The sequence below is a fragment of the Bicyclus anynana genome, chromosome 7, assembly GCF_947172395.1.
Source record: "Bicyclus anynana chromosome 7, ilBicAnyn1.1, whole genome shotgun sequence".
NCBI classification, from domain to species: domain Eukaryota; kingdom Metazoa; phylum Arthropoda; class Insecta; order Lepidoptera; family Nymphalidae; genus Bicyclus; species Bicyclus anynana.
In genome coordinates, this window is record NC_069089.1 from 9,537,285 (window position 1) to 9,559,961 (window position 22,677).

The 22,677-nt window shown below is 33.8% G+C and overlaps 2 protein-coding genes across 3 annotated transcripts; both read left to right on the top strand.

Moving 5' to 3' along the window:
- The first annotated feature begins 1,634 nt into the window (after nucleotides 1–1,634).
- LOC112057744 (uncharacterized) lies at nucleotides 1,635–14,948 on the top strand. The gene is made up of 4 exons (XM_024098287.2): nucleotides 1,635–1,818; nucleotides 1,950–2,091; nucleotides 7,220–7,662; nucleotides 14,696–14,948. Exons 2-4 carry the CDS (start codon nucleotides 2,071–2,073, stop codon nucleotides 14,853–14,855), a joined length of 624 nt encoding a protein of 207 aa, XP_023954055.2. The 5' UTR covers nucleotides 1,635–1,818; nucleotides 1,950–2,070; the 3' UTR covers nucleotides 14,856–14,948.
- Nucleotides 14,949–15,060: 112 nt separating this feature from the next.
- On the top strand, nucleotides 15,061–21,531 carry LOC112057759 (cuticle protein CP14.6-like). 2 transcript variants are annotated; one of them, XM_052882441.1, is made up of 3 exons: nucleotides 15,061–15,093; nucleotides 20,241–20,488; nucleotides 21,148–21,531. In XM_052882441.1, exons 1-3 carry the CDS (start codon nucleotides 15,076–15,078, stop codon nucleotides 21,479–21,481), a joined length of 600 nt encoding a protein of 199 aa, XP_052738401.1. In that variant the 5' UTR covers nucleotides 15,061–15,075; the 3' UTR covers nucleotides 21,482–21,531. The 2 variants fall into 2 exon arrangements, with proteins under 2 accessions (XP_052738401.1, XP_023954074.1); XM_024098306.2 differs by lacking the exon at nucleotides 15,061–15,093 and adding an exon at nucleotides 16,406–16,662.
- The last annotated feature ends 1,146 nt before the right edge of the window (nucleotides 21,532–22,677 follow it).

A 22,677-nucleotide genomic window follows, 5' to 3' on the forward strand; every position in this document is an offset into this window, starting at 1 on the left:
TCAAATAAATATAAATCTCTGTAGCTTTTGGGTTTGGGTTTGAAACTATGTATTATATAAAATCCAATAACAGTAATTATTGCAATATTACACATAAATTCGGAAAATGTCGTACTGGGTCAAATTTGACCCGAAGTCCGGTAACGTCAGTGAAGAAGAACCTATAAAGGTCTGAATGCGTAAATAGGAAAGAGCAGCAATTAAAAAGTAGCGAGTTTTTAGGCATTAGTGTGTTATTTGGCAGATGACTGAAGTCTGCTGGCTGTAGCGATTTGTACACACAGGTAAGAAAACTTAGGTTATCCTTTTTCTAAGAATTTCTTTGTACCAGTCCGCAGTGGGAAATCATTGAAAATAGTGATGAGTGATGTTTAAAATATTTGAAGCAACTCCAACAAAGTGAATCTTTGGAATCTTCTCTTTGATTCGATTATATCGATTTGTGATAATTAAAAACCAGTCAAACATGAAATAAATATGAAGCCGCGTAACTGTAGTAGTTGATTAGAAATACAACACTACGTTTTGGAACTTTCCTTCTGTATTTATTAGAATAGTAAAGTTTTGCTTAAAACAATCTTTCCCGACAATATTTGGGATGTGATGGAAATTATTATAACAGTATTTAGATCATTAATTTATGCTTACAGGTTTTTCTAAAAATATATAATTGGATACTCATAGGCAAACACACAATAATCCTATATGTGAGTATCCAGTCCTACTGTGGAAGTATTTTGAACATAATAGTAGTAGTAGATCTACACCAAATTAAACGCATATTTTGTAAACAATATGTATAATTTTCAATTTATATATCAACACCAATGTTTATGAGATGTGTACTTAATATGTACTCGTAGAATTGAGAATTCAAACGTAAATTCAAATTTATAAACGTACAGATCATATTAAAATATTAATATTAACCTTTGACATCACACTTATTGCTTTTTTGAGTTATAGCTTATTAATTAATATGCGGTGGAATGCTATGCCTGACTGGCTGGACGCCGTAGGACTTTTATAGGAGCATTTCATAACGTTTAGCTTTACCGGAATGTCGTCTACGTTCCGATATTAGATATCGCCTCCTGGCTGTGACGCTCCTGTCAAACTACTTTAAAATACAAATTTAGCACACCGCGACATTATAAATAAGAAATTAATGTGATACAGATCTCTGTCTATATTAATCTTAAATCAGTGTAGTGTGTCCCATCAATTAGAGTATTTGGAGTGAATGATGATCTGACATTTCGAAGCGTTTTGTTTTGTTATTTTTTTCATTTAAATATTGTCACCAAAATGTCAAACGGGCACCGGATGTGAAGAGCAACAATATAGGTAAATTCTACTTTACAATTGCTTTTAATTAGTTGTTAAGTATCTATTACATATTATATACATGTATGATCGTGAAAACAGTTTCTTTATTGCACATATCGAAGTATTATCTTAGCAGTTTTATTACGATTAAGCACATTATATGTATGTAAATGCCTACTGTAAGGTCATCGGAATGCAGATCCTCAGGGCCAATGACGTGCATTTTACGATACACGATTTTTATGTTATGCAAGTCGATAACTGTAGTGGCTTCTTCCAACCGTTCCAATTATGAGAATTAAGACACTCCTGTCGGTCGTGTCTCGTTTCTGGTGCACTGTAGGTGTTGGGGGAGAAAAAACCACTTACGTATTGCAAGTCGGGGGGACGACACCGCGCTCATTGTAAACTGTTATAATGTCATGAGCTATGCTAATTCTTTCTGTTTGACCTCGTCACACCTGATTTGAGGATTCTGATCCACTTTTGGTATGTCTCGAATAAAATTTATTATACATCTAAATGTTAATGAAGGCAATGAGGAATAAAATATTTTTTGACGAATATTGGCCGTTATCTAACTAAGAAACTGCTTACTTATGACACATTATGTGATCTAGTTTCAGATCCAAAACATAACCTGTGGAGTAAACAACCTGCGTCGATCGAGGCGCGGTAAAACATAATTAGAAAAAAAAATTACATCGGATAAAATTATTTCACTCAATCGACTAAAAGAAAATGATGCTCGTGGGAAAATTTGTAAGTAGTTTTTATTGTTATTATTGACATTTAATTATTATTTTTTTATTGGAAATTAAATTGCATTTTTAAAATATATTTCCGACGCGATATCTGTAATGCAAACTTATGATTTATTTGACTGCTTGTGTTTATTCCAGTCAAACTTCTGATCTACTAAATCGATTGTAGCAAATAATATGCATTAGATGTATATAAAACAGAGAGGTCACAGGTCAGATAATTTGTATTCAAGTTTTATGAACAAGTTTAAATATGGAATGTAAATGTATATTATTTAGATTACATTTTACTTGTTCGTAATAGTATGCGGTTTTTAAACTATAGTCTTGTTATTTAATAGTTTTATTTTATATTAATTTAGGTGAAATTCAATTAAATATTTTGAAGTTTAATAATATTTAAGATACCTACTGGTACTATATACATTGAATTATGATTTTGCATTTTATGTTTAGATATATGGGAATATTCTGCTAATTCAATTGAATATTTTGAAATTTAATAGTATTTAAGACACTGGTACTATATATACATTGAATTATGATTTTGCATCTCATGTTTAGATACATGGGAATATTCTGCTAATTCAATTGAATATTTTGAAGTTTATTCATTAACTAGCGGACATCCCTGACTAAGCCCGCTTGAAAATCAATGTAAACTTTCAACACCTATTAATATTATCATATGTTTTATATTAAATAACTACCTGACGCCGCGCGCTTTCACTCGCGTGGTTCCCCCGTAGGAATACGGGGATAATATATAGTCTATAACTATAGCCTTCCTTGATAAATAGGCTATCTAACAATGAAAGAATTTTTCAAATCGGACTAGTAGTTCTTGAGATTAGCGCGTTATATAAAAAAACAAACAAACAAACTCTTTAGTTAATATTAGTATAGATAAATTCTTCGCTCAATTTTACTAAAATATAACCCAAAACATAAACGATATATATTAAAAAAACTTGAACTCCTTTTTAAACCTTTGGGGGTAGGTAAGTAGGTAGGTTGGGTAATGTTTAATTACATTTTTTTTCATAGTACACATACCAATTTTTACAAATGTAACTTAAAAAATGAAGGGCTTTCCATACAAACTTTCAACCCTTATTTCACCCCCTTTTGATTTTATTTTTGCGACAAAAATAATCCTCTACCATCTTTCGTATTATGGTTTCAAATAGCGCCAAGTTTCAATTGAATTCTTTTAGTAGTTTCAGCGTGATGACAGGTCAACAAAAATACGGACAGACAGATGAAAAAAATATATGTTTGGCTTCAGGATCGATTATATGTATAATAATATAATGCCCTCCAACTAAAATTTTTAAAATATAGTACAGAATTAGACTTGTTAGAGTTTTGTTATAAGTATAGATACACTGGTATCTATAACTCGTACGCATTAACTTGACACCTGGCTACGAAACACAATCAAACAAACACAGTGCAAACATCATTCAAGCCATGTGTCAAGTCAATCCGCACGACTAACTAACAGTAGACTGTAGTAATTGATTTTTTGCAAAGGCTTTTCTCAAGTTCATCTAACATTCCTTCCTTCTCTTCATAACTTTTGATTTATCTCTAGTCATATTTTGACCTTCTAAACAGGGGTTCTCGTCATCTTTCACTATCTTCTTGTCTCTATGATGTCACTATGCTGATGTTTTTTTAACAAAGTTGAGTTTAATTGTGTTTTTGTTTGAAATAATTTAATTTTTTTTTATTTAAATTTAAATATTTTAAATTTAAATATACAAAAATTGAGTTTTCATTATTATATACAGAAACATCGTATCGTTATTATATTTGAGCTCAAAGCTAAAACAAAGCTTGTTAGTTATAGTACTAATTAATTAAGTTGACGTTATCGTCAATCGATAACTTAAAACGCGAAAGAAATAAAAAGTAACGGTTCCTCAAATAACGGTACATGAAGAGTGTCAGCTTGAACTTTGACAGATTAATACTAGATGTAGTGTTGACAGAACACATAAGTTAAACTAAACTACGAGTAGTGTTTAATGCTATTTTATCTCTCATTTATTATTTATAACTTTAAAAAAAATTGTCTTAATGTTTATAAAATACAAGAAATAAGGTTTTGCGGCCGAGAATGCCAAAATGTCTATGCCTTGTTATTATTGACTGTTTTTTTGAATGCTTTTCATTTACTTAAGGAATTTAATAAATAATAGACGTGGTTGAAGTCGCGGCAAAATTTATTATGCATTCACTCCCATCTGTTGGAACGAGAGCCTGCAATAGCTTAATTTTAGGAACCTAATATACCTAATTTTAGGAAGGCTGAAAGTTTGTAAATGTTATTTATGACTGACATAGGCTATATTTTATACTTATATTCTCACGGGAACATGAAACCGCAGCTAGTGTAATATAAAGAAACAAACAAACACTTGCACCTTTTAGAACTTATAGAGGGAAATAACTCCGTTATGTACTGCCCCGCCATATGCTATGCTAATATGATTTCTGTTTCACGTAATGTAACGTACGCAACGCAAGCTCTCGTCAAAATCGGGAAAAAGTTTTTCCCGATTTTTGCTACATTTTTCGTACCGTGATATTTATTATATAAATGGACTATCCGATATATAATAATTTTTCAAGTCGTTCAAGTGGTTCCTGAGATTAGCGTTTTCAATCAAACTCTTCAATTTAAATTTATTTAGCCCGGAGTAACTTTTCAAAACATGACAGTTTTGAAATGAGGTTGATAATAATATATAATTGATAATAGGTATCTATATATATGAGTAAAAAAAGTAGCAGATTCTTGAGCCATGCATGAGACAGTGGGTGACAGTCCTTCGTCACTCAGGCGCTTCTGAGTATTTTGAATCAACTGAACTGATAGAGATTAGGCGGATTTTTTTTCCAGGGCGATAGTTTAAGACCTCTTTGTTTTGATTAGCTTTTAATCATTTTAGTACTTTACTGCAATAATCTGGGTAAGGCTTTCGCAGGGGTGGTTCCAGTAACCACTAGCTCATATCTCACTTGCTCTTTATGGATGACCTCAAACTGTATGCGATCATGCCTTGTATTATTGCTTTGGCTTTAAAATATTAGTAGGTATATATTTGCGAATAGCATACGACGAAAAGGTGGCGCCTTAGAGTCGTTGCTCTCAAAGGCTCTAAGGTATTTATTACATTCTAATGAAGACGTTGGGCCAAAATTTTGTCCTTTTTTATTTATTTATATCTTTTTGTGATTTATAGCATATAATTTAATTTTTATAACTAAATACCCAATATAAGATCATAATTAACTACTAACTTATTATCTGCGGCTTTGCTTACTAAATTTGTGTTGTATTTTTTATCGCTTAAAAACAGAATTCCTATTCTATATCTATGATAATGGGTAGGTATGCAAAATAGTATAATTCAAAAAAAATTTAACTCATTTTTAAACCTTTGGAGGTAGAATTTTGAAAAATCTTTAATTATATTATTTTTAGTACTTTTTTGGTAGTATACACACAAATTTTTAAAAATGTAACTTGAAAAAATAAGGAATTAAATTGGAATTCATTCAGTAGTTTTATCGTGATGCTCGGTTAACAAAAAAGACGGACACTAGACACACAGACAAAAAAACAGAATTGGAACTGTAAGTTTTATTATAGATCATCCTAAGTAACTATATAGAGACAAGCATACGTCCTAAAACTCTTTGACATTAGCAGTTTAAAGCCTATTTAAATTATTTAAGGAATTTAATAGCGAATGTGTTATTCTTCTGTATGTTTGTTACTCCTGCAAACCGAAACTATAATATGCTGAGAAGGTACCTACATACATACCTACAGGATCATTTTTATTTCCCAATTAACCCATGGGGAGAAGTGTCATCGGATAGTGTTTCCAAAAAATACTATGGTACTGAGTTACGATTTGTATTGAGCGTGTAACAGGCGCTTAACGATAAATCTTCAACTTACCATTTAAATAGGTCGAGGCAAGTTAGAATGTATGCCATTTTCTTCAATAAAATTAACATAATTTACAGTGTTTATTACTTAAATTGATTTAATTTTAGTATGTTTGTGTATTTTCCGTGGCTTATAAAGGTCCGAGCTAGGAGTTTCTAGAACATTTATTCTTTAATTCAGCAGATTTATGACTCTAGCTATTTGTCTATGTATTGTATTTTCTGTTTATGTTGACTGATGACCTAACATGTAACAATTGCTGATATTAAAAAGTTTATATTGATTAATTTCTCACGTCATATTTAGAAAATCTTTAGAGAATATTTATTTCTAACAGTAACAGATCAATAATAATACCTAATTTATACTTCTTAATCCAGGATGCTATTATTATTTATATCGAAAATATGTAGTAATTAGATGATTTCGCCATAGAGTATTACTCGTCACAGCGAAGAGAAACAGGTGCTTGGCCTTGTTTTACAAAAGTCTCAGTTAACATTCTGTATTTAAAAGTTCGTTTTCTATTAATGCATTTCTTAGTTGGACACTAGGGAAACTAATCATACCTACTAATATTATACGGCTAAATGGATCTTTGGATCTCATCATCATCATCACTTCAAACTGAAGTTTGACGGTCAGATATTTTTCAGCTGGCTGTAATTACTCTTGGTCCACTCCTTAATATCGTCCACCCATTTACGTCACTTTCGTCCTCGTGCCCTTTTTCCGACTATCTTTCCTTCTAGGATCAAACTAGGAAACTCGTAGAGGGGTCCTCTTTGCAGATGTCAATTTTGACCCACTTAATTTTCGTTCCCGCGGTAACGAAAATTACGTGGGTCAAAATTCAAAAATTCAAAATTCATTTATTTTAATTAGGTTTAGTTTTCAACCACTTTTGAAACGTCAAGTTATGTCATAATTTAATTTATTGGTTGAAATTACAGCCAAAAACCTAAAATTAAGGGTTCTAAACGCGTCTTGGTCCGAGATGTACCCACAACAAAGTCAAGGTTATTTTTTTTGTTGCACCATTTTACAAATTTATCTAGAACTAAGTACGTAAACAGTCGTGTAGTGAAACCGCGTCTTTAATACAAAGATTGTTATGACCATTTATTTTAACAAACTCTTCTATTTCTAATTTCAGATGCTGGTGGTTTCGATTTGGGCGCTAGTTCAATGTTCGCCATATGACACAGGGAAATACAAACACAAAACATACGACTACTACGACGATGGAAAGTACTACAGACCATTAACTGAAGGAAAATATAAGCATACAGACGAGGGAAAGTATACTTATATTTATCAGCAAGGAGTGTTTCCATTTGATGGTACATATAAACACTTGGAGAGAGGAGACTCGAACGACTACATAGGGTACCAAATCTATGCACCTCGGTACCCGTTCCTTTATAGTGTGATAAAGGCGATAATAAGCAAATACGTATCGCCAGATTTATTAAGCCTCGGCGATCCTGTTGTGGAAAGACCCAAAAACGTTGATAAATTAAAACCCGACAAAGAAGTCGCCATGACATGCAAAGTTGTAGATCCCGAAGTCAAAAACGCCACGGAAGTCGTAACGCAGTAAGTTTTTTTTTATTTTTTACAAGTTAGCCCTTAACTGCAATCTCACTTGATGATGATGAAAATTAAGATGAAAGCGGGTTAACTTATTAGGCGAGTAAATAGCAACTTAAAGCGGATCCCATATGTTTTTTGGAAGTTCGAGATTTAAGTATTATCACGTAAAACTCTTTAAAATTTTGATGTGAAACATCTAAAGCCGCACGTAAAACCAATTTCTGGCGTGGCGACGTATGCCTATGATGGTATATTCACTCATCTTTTAAGTCAATTTACAAAATAATGTCGATGTTTCACATCTGCCAGACGTACCGTGATGGCTCATTTTTTTACAGCCTAGGATAACTGAATTGAAATGAAGACTTTCAGATTATAAACCATCGAAAATGAGGTGCGTCAGGGAGGGTCATAATTCACTTGTCTATGGGCTTAGGTCTAACAGGTTATTTATATTATATTGATATCTTAAATGCAATATTAAAGTAATTGATGGAAATTGCCTTTATTGGCATAAAGATTGTTTGTCATCTTGTAGCGACTGGCGACAATAAAAGTGTTCAAATATAAGTATGGAGTTAAAAGAAGGCTATTTCCAACGCCCAGAGTTTAAAATGCAACACTGCATGAAAAAAAGCGTCGTGTTTTAAAAACGCTGTGTTGTGAACATATATTTGGAAATGCATTTGTTCTATTTGAACGCTTATTAAATTCACATTTTTATAATTTTACACTTAAATTGCAAAGATGCTCTTACATCATAACTACGAGTAAGATATGTTAATGCAAATAAACAATGATTAAAAAATGCCATTCATGTTTTTAGGCGATGACCAAAATGAAGTATTTTTAAACATGATAATGAGTTAATAGTGTTATAAACGTGTATAAGTAGAAGTGAGATTGATAACCAATAAATTGTTTAAGTAATAGGCAACAGAACATCGCATCCGGCACAAACATGCGCTACGCTTTGTATCTGACTGATTGACCTTACATAAAATTTATTTAGTGTCATATTGATTTTATGATCGCGCGGTATGCGAATCTGCCTCTGTTGCTATCATCCGGCAGTTATTTGACCTTTATGGGTTCCGGTTCGAGGTCACTGTTCGAGGATTTTCCGAAAATCAATGCTAAATGGAGCAGTTTTTTGAATATTTAGGAAATGATATTATATCGGCGCCAAGGCTAATCATTATTACGACCGGTTGATTAAAATGTGAATTTAATAAGTCCTTAAGTAAATTTATACTCATTTTACGTAAATAGTATAATTAGCTTAATAATAATTATTGTCGCCAGTCGCTACAAGATGACAGACAATCTTAATGCCAATAAAGGTAATTTTCATTAATTAATTTAATATTCCATATAAGATATCCACCGGTTTTCTATTTTGGATGCATTTCAAGTAAATTCCATCACTATAAGCAAATAAAAAGATCCTGTTGAGGATATTATAACTTTGACTAAATTATTAGCTAATGACGGTATCTTCACGGAACTCTTTTATATTTATGTTTAAAAGGATAACTTATTATAAAAGCCATTTACATAAATAACAATTAACTACAAAGGAAACGATGTTTTGCGATTAATATGCTGTTTAAAATCATTTTACAAATCGTATATCGTATATAAGCAACAAAAAATGTCTTTTTTTGAGATGTGAATAGTTATTTGATGAATAAGAGACCGAGAATATTTTTTATTTAAAAAAGTCTATCGGAAATAAACCGAAAAATAACACGTTTAATTGTAATTAGTATTTTAAGTTCACAATAAAACGGCAGATTATAATATCACCAGTGAGATTATCATCATCATCATCATATCAGCCGATGGACGTCCACTGCAGGACATAGGCCTGTTGTAGGGACTTCCAAACATCACGTTACTGAGCCACCTGCATCCAGCGAATCCCTGTGACTCGCTTGATGTCGTCAGTCCACCTGGTGGGGGGGTCGGCCAACACTGGGCTTACTAGTGCGGGGTCGCCATTCCAGCACTTTGGGACCCCAACGTCCATCGCCTCTTCGAACTATGTGCCCCTCCCATTGCCACTTCAGCTTCGCAACTCGTTGAGCTATGTCTGTGACTTTGATTCTTCTGCGGATCTCCTCATTTCTGATTCGATCACCCAGAGATACTCCTAACATAGCTCGTTCCATCGCCCTCTGTGTGACTCTGAGCCTTCTTATGAGGCCCATAGTTAGCGACCAAGTCCAGGCCAAGCGAGACTTGGTCGCTTAGTGAGATTATAAACTAACGTATTTTACAATCTAACGGTGACATATACACCAAAGGTTGAGCTCGCAGATACGAGTATAAGCTAGCTCAAGCGCTTTACCTATGTTTATGTTAAAGCTTATGGTGGATCGCGCTTACATTTTTACACTGTGTCTAAAATCATCAAATCATCAAATAGTTCCTGATTATACTTACTGAAATAATCTTGTAGAACACCAATAAACGAGCGTTTTGGTAATGCTCCAAAGTTTGCCAGCCTCGTTATCTGTGAGTGTTCTAGTCTGGTTATTCACCGATTCCAATGACGCAAGCTGGTATTTGGTAGAGTTATATAGGGAGTTGTTCTAGCGTAAAGTGCCGTTTCACTGTTAAGGATGCTGAGTGTTTTAGCCGCTGGTTTTCTTTAGGTTTGATGTCCGATTTTATCTTAGGATTCAGATTTATCTAAAAGCTAGGAACTAGTAATGGGTAATGGCTTCAGGCTTATTCCGGATAGTAGGAATCAGTTTTATGTAAGTCCTTGACGGTGAACAAATTAAATTTTACCAAATTTATGTCTCCCCATAAGGACATTTAGCTGGTTAACTTATGTCTTACCAAAACGTTTACTCAAAGACCAAGAGCCCTACTAGATCAGGTATAGGATATACAGGTGTCCCGTAATTAATGGGAACGCAAACGGTTAATTAATGGGAGATACACAACCTATTAATCTAAAACTAATTTCATTTGTTTTGAAAATATATGGAGGGGGTAATCAAATTTTTTGTCTTTAATCAGTTCTTTCAATGATATAGCTGTTTTTTACTATTATTTTAAAAATATATACACTTATCGAGGTTTATAAATTGGACAAAAATAATTTTCCGGAACAGCTTCTTATACTCTATACCATGGAGTGCTGTTCCCATATAAGGGATATTATGTGATGGCATAGATTTGGCTGGCTTAACAGCCAGATACGCAAAATTACAAGCCCCAGAGTATAAAGAAACGGTTGCTTACCGATCGGTTTTTTTACAAGATTTATTACGGAGAGTGCGTCCAGAAATTATTGATATGACCTAGTTCCTCCAACTTTTTATTACAGAACTGCCAGGCATCTCTGTAATTTGCATCCCTACGTAGATGATTCCCGTTAGAATCGTACGAATCGTTTTGGCTATTCGTTTCTAATTCTGCTGCGAAGTTATGAAATTCCCTTCAGCTATGGGTATCTTACTCAATAGTGAAAAGGCATCTTCTAATCGCGTTCCGCCATAAGCTGCATCATCGCTTACTGTCAAGCATGATTGCAGCCAAGCGCTCGCCTATTATAATCAAATATATTAGGCGAGTCGCGAATCGTCTGAAATATCACAAGGCTCGGAATCGCTGTAATACATTGTGTAGAGATGCACAACGACGCCACATTTTTAAATCAGTAGAAAATGGCAATTCTGCCAAAACTTGGAAATTTCTAGAATCTCTTAGAGTTGGTAAATCATCCCCTAATAGTCCTATAAATATTGATATCGAACATTTGAATAAACATTTTTCTACTTCTGATACGATTGATAGTATTGATAAAGAACATACACTCAACATTCTTTCTTCTGCTTCAACTCCTAATTATTTACTCTTAATCTTTGAGTCTTTCACTGAATGTGATGTTAAGAGGAGCATTATAACGATCGCCTCAAACGCTTTTGGTTCTGATGATCTGAGCCGTAATATGATCATTCCCATCCATGATATTGTTATCCCAGTTCTTACCCATATCCTTAACTTTTCCATCCCTTTCTATAAATTCCCTGAGGCCTGGAACAGTGCTCAAATTATTCCTTTACCTAAAAAAATTAGCCCTTCCTTCTCAGACTTTCAACCCATTTCAATTTTGCTTTTTCTGTCAAAAGTTCTTGAAAAATTGGTTTTCCGACAGTTGAGTCTTTTTCTTAGCAAGTATTCCATTCTCAGTTCCTAACAATCCAGTTTTCGTCCTGGTCATAGTATGGTCACAGCTTTAGCAAAAATCACTGATGATATCAGCTGGGCGATGGATAATAGACAACTCACAGTTTTAGTTCTGCTAGATTTTGTTGGGCTTGTTACGCTCTCTTAACATATTTCCATCGGTGATTGACTGGTTTCGGAGTTACCTCAATGGCTGTAAACAGCACATTTGCGTTGATAATTCTTTTTCATCTTGGTGTGATGTTGCAGCGGAGGTACCTCAGGGTGGCGTGTTATTTTTTCACTTACTCTTTTCCATATTTATTAATTCTATCACACAATGTTTCACTTCTCTCTACCATATATATTCAGATGATGTGCAAATATATCGCTCGTCAACTCTTGAGCATCTTAGCTCTGCTATGTCAGCTATTAATAACGATCTACATGTGATTCGGTATGGAGCAAACAGTATAGGCTTAAGGTTCGATTCCCACAACTGGAAAATATTTGTGTGATGAGCATGGGTGTTTTCCAGTGTCTGTGTGTATTTATACATTATATAAGTATTTATATGTAGTATATAATTGTATATTAATATTATAATATCAACTATCTTAGCACCCATAACACAAGCTACTCTGTATGCTTACTTTGGGGCTAGATAGTGATGTGTATTATTTAAGTATATTTATTTAAAAAAAAAAGGTTAATCCAATTAAATCAAAAACAATTATTATCCAGTCCTAATCTAATCTCAAGAGTTGTTTGGGGTGATGTACCACCTATTGTTTACAACGGTATCATGATACCGTATTGTGATTCGGTTAAAAATCTTGGTCTAGTTATGGACAAGGAATTATAGTGGTGCATGCATATCAAGGAGTTGAGTAGGAGGACGTTTGTGACGTTGAGTTCATTGCGACGTCTGCGTTCTCTTCTTCCAATTCCTACCAAAGTTATGTTAGCAAATTCTCTCCTACTCTCTGTTCTCGATTATGCGGACGTAAGCTATATATAATTTGACTGAGGACCAAATTAATAAACTTGACCGACTTCAAAATATTGAAATTCGGTTTATATTTAATTATGCAAATATGACCATATATCTGAATTTCGTCAGAAACTCAAGTGGCTTCTTATTCGCCGTCGCCGGGATCTGCATGTACTTTCTCTTCTGTATTGTGTGCTCTTTAAACAATAATATCCTCCTTATCTTAAGAAGAAATTCACACTTCTGGGAGTGCAATCAGAGCAAAGACCATGTCTTGACTATGGACCATGACCAAGTAGCGTTACTCGAATTTTACCATCCAATGACACGAGTGTAACACAAATAAATCGAAATGGAATATTGAAAATAGAATTTTATTAAAGAGTTATTATTATTTGTGAATATGATTTTCTACAAATTCATATTCTTCTTACTCACTCTCTCTTTCTTTCTCCCTCCAGTCAGTCCCTCATGATTGTTTTAGTTTGAAGCTGTGGAAGAATTGATACATTGGAGCGTTTGGCAGTCCACGGTATATATACGTAGCATTCGCCTCCACATCTCAAACGCAACAATTCTTTGTCTTTCTTTGGCGCATAGCCAGAGAAAGACAAAGAATTGTTGCGTAGTCCACGACTCTACACCAAGAACATCCGTCTCTACACCTATAAAATAAGATTGGAAAAATTAGTACTTACGCTAGGGGTGTTTTGTTGTATTTGTGATGCTTCGGTTTTCCAGATGTTTGTTAAACTCTTCATTCATTTAATATCTTTGGCGCATAGCCAGAGAAAGACAAAGAATTGTTGCGTAGTCCACGACTCTACATCTAGAATATCCGTCTCTACACCTATCTATAAAATAAGATTGGAAAAATTAGTACTTACGCTAGGGGTGTTTTGTTGTATTTGTGATGCTTCGGTTTTCCAGATGTTTGTTAACCTCTTCATTCATTTAATATAGAGGAAAATTCAAGTATGGTATATCTTTTATTTCACTCGCGACAAAATTATAATTTCTAAACTAATATTGCTGCGAAAAAAATGCGACTGAAGTTTGACTTTCAGTCAGTGTGTCAGTCACTTCGTCATGGCTTAACCGATGACCCGATTTTGATAAAGAAGGTTATGTATATGTAACTTTTGTCACGAAAATATATAAATCAAAGTGGGTGAAATAGGCGTTAATTGGTCCGGAAATCATGAAATGAGTATAAAACGAGATCTATACAGTACAGTAGCAATGACGCTAAGTATTGTTTTTAAACATTTTGGACTGTTTTGTAATTTTTTTGGATTTTCCCAAAAACAGCAGGAGGCTGCCAATCTACAGTTAACATGTCCCCCTAACGTTATACCAAGTCGAACTTTTTCTTGAAATTATCCTGAGGTTAGCATTTATTTCATTTCAGATTGACTGATCTATAAAGCTCTCGCCAAGGCTCGAGCTGCGATATCGTCTCGGCTGTAATTTTCAACTTACTGCACTTATATCATAATGTACTATTACCTTAGAATGATAGAAGGGGATTACTAATGTATACTTATATAAGTTTTATGTTTAATTTCAATTTTCATAATTGATTTCAATTAGCAATAATAAATTACTTTAATTATGTTTTATAGACTAGGTAGATATATTATAATCTGAAAGTAAGCTGTCGTTTCATAATATAGTTCTAAATTAAGTGGTTTTAAGTTAAGTACCTACATTATGTTTAGGAACAGTAACGATCCATTTGTAAATTTTTAACCGAAAAAAAAATTTATTGGGATCCGCTTGTAAATGAAAACCTGGATTCTTGGTATGTGCTTTAATCTGTATTTCTGTAACTTACAATTTGTTTTTTATTTTCAGGTACCCACCGTATCTTAAAATAAAAGAGGGAGAGAAACTAGGAACAATTTACAACTTCAGAGGAAGTAAAACTTTAAGTACTGTAAAAAATACAGTAAAAAGTAATTTAAAATTAGAATATGAAGTATTTGTAAGGATTGTTGAAGAAGTCACTGATTGATATAAGTCTTATTTTAATATAAATTATGAAGCTATATACTCTGAATAAATGTGATGCAAGCGGACCTTAAGTTATAATAAAATACTTGGAAAATTAATAGTTTCATTTGAAGTAGGAAAATAATAAAAATGATATAATCTATACAGCAGAGCTGATAATTATCTCCAGCTTTTCTTTTAACCTACTACATGTCCTGAGCGTTGGGATAAAAGGGCCCCTTATGTATTTCACAGAAAACGTATGTATGGTTTTGTTTACATTGTTAATGAATATTGATTGTTGGATTTGTTTTTTGGCAGGGGTTCCTCATTGGTTGCGGGCACTTGCCCGTAGTGCCCAGTGAGATAAACAGCTCTTTAGTCATAAACTTATTAATCAGTTACTATAGTTGTGCAGTAACTGCTAGAGTCAGGAATAGCGGGGCTGCTGGGGTTCATAAACTGGGGTTTGGTGTACCTATTCAAGGTAATGCACGATAATGTCCACGTTGAGCTTGCGAGTTGCATCGCAGGGCTAGGCTACTAGCAGAATAATATTCACAGAATAATGGCAAAGACCGTGGTGTTTCGAAGTTCTTATTAAAGGCCTATATCCTGCGGTGGACGTCCATCGACTGAAAATGATGATGATGATGAATCGGTCAACTTATATAGGTTGCTGGGGAGTATTTACCTTAAACTTAACTATGTATGATTAATGGCACCACGACACCACGGTATCATCATCATCATCATCCCTTCAGCCAAAGAACGTCCTCTGGACATAGTAAAGACTTCAGAACTCGACCGTTATATTGTGTCTAGTTTTTATTTGACAACTTTTGTTTGACTGAGAATGAAGCATTCAAGTACAATGTGTTAAAGGGTTTGTGTGTGTGTATTTTTTTTTAAATTAACTATCTCAATTGATATTTACCATTTTATTATTGTATTAATTTACGCTGCGAATATTTTTGAAGCTTTCAGTCTGCATTATTTTTCCGAAATCTTCAAAAGACGTTATATTTCACTCAATTTAACCTTAATGAATGAACCTGAATATAGCTCAAGCAGCATCTTAAATTTCGTCTATTAATTAAAATCTATTGTATTATCTGTTCTGTAGCTTATGAATAAAGTTTAGACCGACTATTACCGAGAATAAGTCAAATCTAAATCTACTTTATTTATTAAGAACAGTAACTTTCTTTTTCAATTATCAATTAAATTTATTTATTTGATAATTGAAAATGAAAGTTACTGGTACAATTAATTTTCAATTATTAATTAAATATTTATAGTAAGTACCGTTGGTTAGTAAGTTTGTTTTTATTTAAAACGCCCAAGTAGTAATTAAGTTACTTTTCACTAATTAAAATCGCCACAGTAGCCTGTACACGATAAGCTATTTTATTAATTAAGGTGTCCAAAAGTCAATAACAATAAAATTTAATTACCGTGTCACCACATACTTAAAAATGTTTTTATAAGCCCATAAAACTAACGACAACTGCCGGAAGTCATGAGTGTACGAATACTTTGGATTATTTATTATGTTTTGCGGACTATTCGACTTCTGTCTCTGGGCGCGGCAGATGGCGTAATTTACATCACATCTGCCCATATAAGCCACCCTCAATGCCACCTTAGCAAATGTAAAATGTAAATGACTTTTTCTACTTATTCGGTGCCCCGATCTAATTCACGCAATAAAACTCCCATTTTAGATATTTGATGATTGTATAAAATCGACCGATGGGATGACTAGGCAACCATTGTCTTTTTAGTTTTTAGTGACACAAGGTCTAGGTAAAATGAAGGCGATAGTGGTGAGTATATTGTTTTTATAATATATTGATGTGAATTGAACAGAACCAGGCTTTATTTTGTGGAAGTTCATTCTGAAAAGTGAATTTTGCTATTTTCCGTAAAGTCCCGACTAAGTGATCCCAACTGCGATGTCAACTTGTAATCGAACATTAGTGTTAATGTCTCCAGCAGGCTGATTCACTAACTTTGACGTATGTTAGTTGACATAATTATACAAAATTGAAATTCTGTTCTATGTAACAAATAGAATCATCCGGTGCCTACTGACAACCCTTCGTAGATGACATTTCTCAGTTAATTTGATAGGTTAGGTATTTTAATAGGTTGTTAATAAAGACCAAATTAGTGAATGAGTCAGCTGAGGATGCTTCGGTGTCGGAGTAATACGTACTTAGAGGATTTTCTGTCGGTCTCTAGTCGCTTGGAAAACCAACAAATATTTTTTTGCGGAGAATGGTATAATAATCCCCTATACGTACATATTGTTACTGGCACACGTTGTACTGTAATGGTTTCAATATTTTTCCTCGTAAAGTTTCATTAAAATCAGACGAATAGGGAATCCCATAGAGGATAAACATTTAATTCTTAAATATACTAGCTACTTTACAGTTCCGCCGTCCAGTCGTAATTATGGACTTATAACAGATATTACCTTTTAACCCTTTGTTTTATTTGTAAATATATTATTACAACATAATATTTCTTAACTGTGCTCATTATAATATATTATGTTTACATTATATTTGGTACATCACAATCTACTGAAACAAAATGAGATGTCTCTTTTTAATGCTTTTACCAAAATCCGTAGAAAATATGAAATTTGAAGTAACCTATATCAACAAATGTAAACTAACAATTATTGTTTACAATGAAAGCCTTTTAAGGATTGAAACAGTGTCGGTTTATTTAATAATAATTTTATAGTATACCTAGGTATGTACTGTACTATTACAAAAAAAACTTAAACTTTACCTTCATTAAACGTTGGGAAGTTACTTGTACCTGTGTTACGACCTTTGACTCTGAGATCACATTAAACCTCCATTGTCGGTCATTATCACAAATAACTAATTATAATAATAGGGTCAGATATTATATCGATTATAAAATATCACTTAACCTCTATAGCAAAACAGTTAAGAAGCCGGACTCAATATTGAGCGGTCGTAGATTTGAACGCTGTCAATTGAAGTATTATCATAGAATACAATTTTTTGTCGTCATCATCATCATTATCAATCCATACTCTGCTGCTGACTGGCTGCTGGCTTACTGCTGAGTTCGAGTCTCCTCTCAGAATGAGAGCGGTTAGGCCTATAGTCCACCACGCTGGCCCAATGCGGATTGGCAGACTTCACACTCAGAGAATTAAGAAAATTCTCTGGTATGCAGGTTTCCTCACGATGTTTTACTTCACCGTTTGAGACACGTGATATTTAATTTCTTAAAATGCACACAACTGAAACGTTGGAGGTGCACGCCCCGGACCGGATTCGAACCCACACCCTCCGGAATCGGAGGCAGAGGTCTCTTTTATCGTACCTGCTCTTAACTGAAAAATAATGAAATATTCTTTTATATCCTCACCAACTCGCAAGGTGATTGGTCAAACTTGTAATTATCTTTTCCTTTACACTTAAAGGTCCACCACTAATGATAGTCTCCAGCTTCGAATTGCTATTGAAGATTCCTTAAAATTAATAGAAGCTCAATACTTCCAACCCAGAATTCGAACTCAGGACCCTATGATAAACAGCCACGTAACCACTTCACCAACAAGGCAGGTAGTTAAGAACAACCACAAGACAATTAGTGTAAATAAAAAAAACATAACGCAGATACTCTGTTGTATGTGTGTGATATTCCCAACCAATAATTAGATTACTATAAACTTAAATTTATTACAAAAATAAAGATCTAATAACTTACTAACAACATACAATTGGAATTAGCGGCGTGGGCTCCAATATGTGGGTGTTACAGCGGTCAGAGAGGGCAATGAGCAAAGCTTAATTGGGCATTAAACATTCATCTGCCTTCGGGTTCTTCAATATTTGCATCTAACTTCGTTAGGAACTTTGTAATTTACTAAGTAGTCGCGATACGTTGCAAAAGAACCAAGGTACACCTATCTGTAAGGAGGATTTCTGACGGCGTCCGTGGCGCAGTGATATGCGCGGTGGATTTACAAGATCGATCCCCGGCTGGGCCGATTGAGGTTTTCTTAATTGGTCTAGGTCTGGCTGTTGGAACGCTTCGGCTGTGGCTAATTTTCAACCTACCGACAAAGACGTCCCGCCAAGCGATTTAGCGTTCCGGTAAGATGTCGTGTAGACACCGAAAGGGGTGTGGATTTCATCCTACTCATAACAAGTTAGCCTGCTTCCATCTTAGATTGCATCATCACTTACCATCAGGTGAGATTGTAGTCAAGGGCTAACTTGTAAAGAATAAAAAAAGGTCTCGTAGCCTAAATGACAACATTAAAAAAAAAGTATAAACCTTGATTTACTTTTGACTAGCCGACGCCCCGCGGTTTCACCCGTATTACAGGAATAATCCATGACACTCATAAATAACGTAGCTTTCTAGTGGTAAACGAATTTTCGAAATCGGTCCAGCGATTACCCCTACAAAATTACAAACTTAACCTCTCTATAATCTACTATATAAAAATAAGTCGGGTTTTCCTTCCTGACGCTATAACTCCAGAACGCACGAACCGATTTCCACGGTTTTGCATTCGTTGGAAAGGTCTCGGGCTCCGTGAGGTTTATAGCAAAGAAAATTCAGGAAAAATTTCAACGTAGGGTAGGGGTAGGGTAGGGGTAGGATAGAGGTAGTTGAAAGAGTCACGCGGACGAAGTCGCGGGCGTCCGCTAGTATTAGTATATAATAGCAACAATTATATAATGGCAATATAATTTCAGCTAAATTAACGACCAAGTATCAATTATTATTTATCCTCTGCTATTATTTATTCCTTCTATGTAACTAAAAAATTCCTTGGACAGATTAAAGTTTTAATATCGTAGACTAGCCTTTTAGAATATTCTATGAGTGCCTACATTTTAGTTTAGAGCAAAACATTCTTGTTGATATCTGCTTGTTGTTTTATAAATTTAGATTATACTTAAATTCTAAAGCAGTGGCCATATTTTTATGATATCCCGAATAGCATATTCGGGGACGGGGCGGGCCCCGAGACATTCAAATAATCACGAAAAAGACAATGAAAACGGGACATTCCAATAAATTCTTTTTAAAGTTATTCGAAATTTTTTTTGAATATTTGAAAATGATGTCTGTCTGTCTTTATCTAAAAACTTTTTATGCTATTCAAGTTTTTTAATCAATTTACTATTAATACTGCTATGACATTTTATTCGTAACAGAGATAACAGAATTGGTGAAAAATCTAAATTAAAAAAATACCTCGACTGTACTCGTATTCGAAGTAGTTTTTTTGTCATCATCATCAGTATTAATTATTTCTAAATTTGGCTGTCCTCGGTTATTTGTACCTCAGTCTAATTATCTATAATGAAACTAATAAAGGTATTTTTTCCAGTTTGCTTGTTTAGCCGTCGGTCTTCTGGCGGTGGTACGATCAGAGGACGATGGTAGATATCGACCGGAGCTTTATGGTGATGCTAGTGGTAAATACAATGCTATAAATGATGGAAGGTTCTACAACTACAACAATTACTATGGAAGGAATAGATATTACCCGAACTACGCTTACCAACCTCAGTATTATAATTCCCTAAGGCCCTACCAAGAACTTCTTGCCCCTCTGGTCACACAAAAGGCTAGCAGGTAATATACTTACTTTTAACTACTAATATGACGTGATTGTGTAATTTTTTGTCACAGTAGTGGTACATTCATCATCATTTTTGATTTCACAGTTTAAATAACTGTTTTAGTTAACTCATATAATAAAAATAACTCAAATGATTTTGTGAAGATTTGCTTTAGGCGTGTTAGTTTAATAAACAAATAGTCTCACTTTCACATTTATTGATATAAGTATAGATACGTGTTATTTTCTATATGTATAATACAAAATTTAATTGTAATTCCATATTATATTCACTAATTGCAGAATCTTAAACACACTTTTTTCTCTGTTAAAATTGCGATTTTTAACAAATTTATTCAATTTGACTAGAAATATTAAACATTATCAAGATAGTTTTTAGTAAAGTAAACGTATAGTTTGAAAGTAGCTCTACATTCATAAATTATGTATAAATAGTTCTGTATATTAATATATTTGTAACATTAAAATCTTGTACCTAATTTTATAAAGACTTCTTAGCAATATCTCGAATTGAAACATTGCAAGAAACATTTATTTCATTTCAAACTATTTATACTCATTTAATTGACTAGTACCATGTATTTTTAATCGACTTCGAAAAAAATAAGAGGTTCTATTATAGGTTTTTAATACGTTTCTTAATTTTTTCCAGTGTGGTCCCAGTCGTTGTTACTTCAACCGCAGCGCCTGCTGTAGTTTCTACAGCAAACTACGTTTACACCAAACACTATGGCAACGAAGGTTATGCTAGAATTATTGAACAAGACAACGACATCAATGAAAATAGTTATCAATACAAATATAGAACTGAAAATGGAATCAGCGCTGCGGAAACCGGTGTTGTTGATTCAGCGAACCCTCAGGGAGGGACAAGGGTCACGGGATTCTATGAATACGTTGGTGATGATGGTGTAACATACAGAGTAGACTACGTAGCAGATGAAAACGGATTCCGTGCCAGTGGCGCCCACTTACCAAAAGCTTAGTTAGTACTAATAAAACGACCCAAAAATAAAATCGATTTCGCAAAATGTAATACGCATTTTTATTTTACAACGCATTCGTTGTTAGGTGCAAAAATAACTGAACTGCAATAAAAACGTAATTCTTGAATAAGATTTAGCAGCAAACTTTAATAGCGGAGGATCTTTTGCAAATGGTGGTTGTAAACCGTTACGTTGATTTTTATGTGCATTTATTTTATGAAGACTGCATTATAAAATCCTAATTTATAGTATTGGAGTTTCGTGCACGCAATTTGACGATAAACAAACAAAAATGAAAAAGTTATTATCGTCGAAGGCACGATCAATGATCAGGATACCATAAACGTGTTGGTTTTTTGCAGAAGACTAATATCAATAACCTTTTGATTACTTAGTAATATATTACAGTTAAAAGAATTTCGGTAATAAATAAGATTTTAATTCCGGATCTTTTCTCAATATACTCGTAACATCAATTTGTCTTTAACCTTTTAGATAAAGCTTTATAAATATACATCAATTAAGTGATCTAAAGAAGTTGCTTATAGTTGCGCTAAATAAAGCGCATTTTTTTATTCTATTATATTATATTGAAAATTCGATTCATAGAATTTGTATATCATCTGTGTTTTTAAAATAATTGTTACTTATAATATCAAAACGATCAAAGATGAAACTATTTTTTTATAATAGCATTAAAGTCCTTTACTCTATGCAATGGTAGGTGAATAACAGGAATTTGAAGTTTTTATATCAAGGCTAGACTCACGTAGCCGCCTGCATCAGCGATGGCTCAGGATCCCAAGTCTCTATACAAAAGGCCGATGTCCTAGAGTGGCTGAGATGATGATGATGATGATATCTAATGGGTGCATGCTATAGTGAGTCACTATCCTGGCGATGTTATTAAGCAGTGTTATGTTACGAAGGTGTGCCAGTGCCAGGTGGGTAACATTGGCTTATCCTTCCTCCATCCTTTAGTTGTATAAACAATATGCTAATAATGCTAGCAGACTATTAAAACCTCTAGATCTTCAAGTCAAGTCAGCTAAAGATAAAATAGCCTCTTTATTCAATATTCAACGGCATAAATTTCTACATAAAGTGCAGCAGTTCTTGAATTAACGAGTACAATGGAGTTTAGTTAATAAATTGTTAGAGCTAAATGTAAAAACCAAAGATCGTGGAATGACGAT